The sequence below is a fragment of the Crassostrea angulata genome, chromosome 10 (genome assembly GCF_025612915.1).
Source record: "Crassostrea angulata isolate pt1a10 chromosome 10, ASM2561291v2, whole genome shotgun sequence".
NCBI lineage: Eukaryota > Metazoa > Mollusca > Bivalvia > Ostreida > Ostreidae > Magallana > Magallana angulata.
Window position 1 is genome coordinate 38,445,299 of NC_069120.1, and position 3,755 is coordinate 38,449,053.

Below are 3,755 nucleotides of genomic sequence, written 5' to 3' on the forward strand. Positions count from 1 at the left end.
TAGCATATACATGAACACATTCATTCCTACATTTATAAACCCATCACCTCATTCATTCATACCGACAGACAGACATAGAATATTGGTGTCATGATCCAGCCCATCGGAAAAAAAAAAGTGAAAAACGCTTAGAAGCTATAATATAACTATGAACATAAGAAACAATTTTACATTTTAAGTTGTATGAAAAGTCAGAACTACCATAAAGAATATAGTTAATATGAAAAGGAACGCTAATGTCATTGAATTGATTAAAAAGTTTAACTCTTTGTTGAGTGTATCTTTGACACTCAAAAAAAATGTATATTACCTTACGAATAAATTTTTTGTGGAGACCTAAATCTATTCATGTTATTTGCATTTATTGCACATATGATTTTATGTGAAAAGATGTACACGAGAATGAAATTAACATCGCCTTCATCAATAATTTACAAATGTGTGTCACTTAATTCTAAAAGTTATTTTAATTTGCTAACAATACATTCGGGCCCATTGGCGGATCCAGAGGGGGGGGGGGGGGGTGTTCCGGGGGTCGGAACCCCCCCTTTCTCTGGGACATATGAATTATTTGGAAAACTTGTAATACCTATTTAAAGGCAATTTTTCCCATTTATACCATAATACTTTAATTATTTCAAATAAATGCTTTTAAAATTGCTCATTTAAAGAATTTCTTATGCGGGTTATGCTATTTTTCTGGAATGCTAGCTACCTTAATACCTGAATCACAAACGAAGCCTCCCCCCCCCCCCAAGAATAGGAAATTACGTTATAAAAATACCGTGTAAGGGGTTTATATGTAAACCATTATATAAATGCAGAACTTTTCACAACTTTCTTGAATATGATCGCATCTGTACTAGTGCCAGGTGATGTTGCACACCATTACAGAGGTCACATCAAGTTCCCTGGGAGGACTATTGCTTGTACCATTGTATTACACATGTACAATCTATTCAGCAGATAAAGTATCCCCATTTTTTGTCATATCCTATCATTTAGACCTTTATTTAAGAATGCAATCAATAGAAATCAAAATCGATAAATAGTTCAGAATTTAAACATCAAAGACATGAAAAAAAATTACCAAAAAATTCATATTTATAATAGCTTGTCGTAATAAGTCTGAATCATTTTGTTTTTTTTGTTTTTAGTGTTTCTTTCTATTAAGCATAGACGCACGTTCTCATTGCTGGAGACTTATTGTTTTTTTTCTAAGGCTAGAAATTGTGCAAATCTTCCTTACCGAACCCAAAACGCTTAATAAATGCAGTGCACTCTGATATTAAGATAGGTATGAAATACATGTAGATATTGACGAGATAACTGTTAATTAAATTTACGCATGGAAAACGTTCAAAAGGCCTTGTTTGTTGAAAAATAATGAATTTTGCACGTATTGATTATCATTAATTGGAACCCCCCCTTTTCCAAATTGCTGGATCCGCCTCTGGAGCCTATGTAATATTATATATTTAATATATGATGGAGGTTTTTAATTATTTTTTATCATAAATAAAATATGTATTGCACTGGAACTTTATCGTGAAAATGAGGCCCAGGAACAAAAATTAAAATGAATTAAAAAATAATAATTCTAACGTCTGTCAATATATATATGCTGAATCGAGCATTTTATAGAAAACGACGTAGGCACAGAGGGAGAGAGAGAGAGAGAGAGAGAGAGAGAGAGAGAGAGAGAGAGAGAGAGAGAGAGAGAGAGAGAGAGAGATTTATCGAAATACTATATAAGGTAAAAATAATTTTCCACTAACAACACATATAAGCGGGTACATGTGCAAAAAAAAAAATCAATGCCGTCGGTGGAGAACTCTACAAGGCGTGGACTCGTCATTTCCACGTCTGCTGCCGTCTTCATCAGAAGGGTGTGGTTAAAATGGCTGATTCCGACGAAATAGCAGCTCTGGTCATTGACAATGGATCTGGGATGTGTAAAGCTGGGTTTGGAGGGGACGATGCCCCACGGAGCGTGTTCCCCTCTATCATTGGGAGGCCCCGACACCAGGTAAGAACCCCGAACTTCAATATTTCAAACTGTTTTCGACATACATGTATATTTGATTTATATTTTTTTTATGTAAAATACATGTACCTGTTATAATTTCATGGATTCTGACGAAGAGATTAAAAAAGCTTTTATTGAAATATACCAAAAAAGCTATTAAAATTAAGTGATAACACTTCACGTTGCACATGTATGCAAAAACGTTCGTGCATAACTCCATTTTGAGAAATAAAAAATCATCAACTATAGTATGTTTGATGATATCGCTAATATATGTACACATATATGTACATGCGTGTACCTGTTATTTAAATATCTATACAATTAATTCAGGGTGTAATGATCGGAATGGGACAAAAAGACAGCTATGTCGGAGAGGAGGCGCAATCTAAACGAGGCATCCTCACCCTCAAGTACCCCATAGAACACGGCATCGTCACCAACTGGGACGACATGGAGAAAGTCTGGCACCACACCTTCTACAATGAGCTGAGGGTGGCGCCCGAGGAACACCCCGTCCTTCTGACCGAGGCCCCAATGAATCCGAAAGCGAACCGGGAGAAGATGTTACAGATCATGTTCGAAACCTTCAACACCCCTGCATTTTATGTAGCCATTCAGGCTGTCCTTTCGTTGTATGCCTCGGGAAGGACGACCGGAATTGTCTTAGATTCGGGAGATGGCGTCACCCATACGGTGCCCATATATGAAGGCTACGCCCTGCCACACGCGATCATCAGAATCGATCTCGCTGGCCGAGATTTGACCGACTACTTGATGAAGATTATGACCGAGAGAGGTTACTCGTTCACAACTACCGCCGAACGGGAAATTGTCCGGGATATCAAGGAGAAGCTGTGCTATGTAGCACTGGACTTCGATGACGACATGACAAAGGCCGCCACCAGCTCTGTCCTTGAGAAGAACTATGAGCTTCCAGATGGCCAGGTCATCACTATTGGCAACGAACGTTTCCGGTGCCCTGAGGCGCTGTTTCAACCATCCTTCGTCGGCATGGAAACGACGGGTATCCACGAGGCCACATACGATTCGATCATGAAGTGCGATGTTGATATCAGGAAAGATTTGTACTCCAACATTGTTCTGTCTGGGGGAACCACCATGTTTGCTGGGATAGGAGATCGAATGAGCCACGAGATAGCAAGCCTTGCCCCTCAAAATATCAAGGTCAAGGTTGTAGCTCCACCGGAACGAAAGTACTCTGTGTGGATAGGCGGATCAATCTTAGCCTCTTTATCAACCTTTCAACAGATGTGGATCAGCAAACAGGAATACGACGAAAGCGGTCCAGGAATAGTGCACAGAAAATGTTTCTAGAGAAATATCTTTCATTAATATCGTGCAATGCATAAAATGCAATTGTGTGTATTTTTTTATGTAAACCAATGCGATGCTCAACACACAGCACTTAAAATATCAATTTAAATTTGTCGTAACGTAAATATTTTTCAATTAATGTGCTTTTTTCAACAAAATAAAGATTTTAACTCTTTCTTTCGTGTGTTCATACCTCACGATCCTAACATTTGTGCGCATTTTCATTTAGAATTGGAGCAAAAAAGTTTTCATGAATTGCATTACGCTACCGGTATTTGTTCCATCATGACTGAATGTACATACGCAACATGCAATGATACAGAATTTTTATTAAAGAAAGGGGAGGGGGTCCGAGGCTTCATATCGGTTTTAACGAGTTTGAATTGGG

At 38.1% G+C, this 3,755-nt stretch overlaps 1 protein-coding gene across 1 annotated transcript; it reads left to right on the top strand.

The window, feature by feature from the left end:
* Positions 1-1,818: 1,818 nt before the first annotated feature.
* Positions 1,819-3,544, top strand: LOC128167979 (actin-5-like). The gene is made up of 2 exons (XM_052834013.1): positions 1,819-2,029; positions 2,363-3,544. Exons 1-2 carry the CDS (start codon positions 1,901-1,903, stop codon positions 3,365-3,367), a joined length of 1,134 nt encoding a protein of 377 aa, XP_052689973.1. The 5' UTR covers positions 1,819-1,900; the 3' UTR covers positions 3,368-3,544.
* Positions 3,545-3,755: the final 211 nt, after the last annotated feature.

Excerpts from the sequence above, each read along its gene's own strand:
- LOC128167979 (XM_052834013.1), top strand. The coding sequence starts at position 1,901 with ATGGCTGATTCCGACGAAATAGCAGCTCTGGTCATTGACAATGGATCT. Across the intron at positions 2,030-2,362 it reads TTGGGAGGCCCCGACACCAG|GGTGTAATGATCGGAATGGG; the intron begins GTAAGAACCCCG and ends CAATTAATTCAG.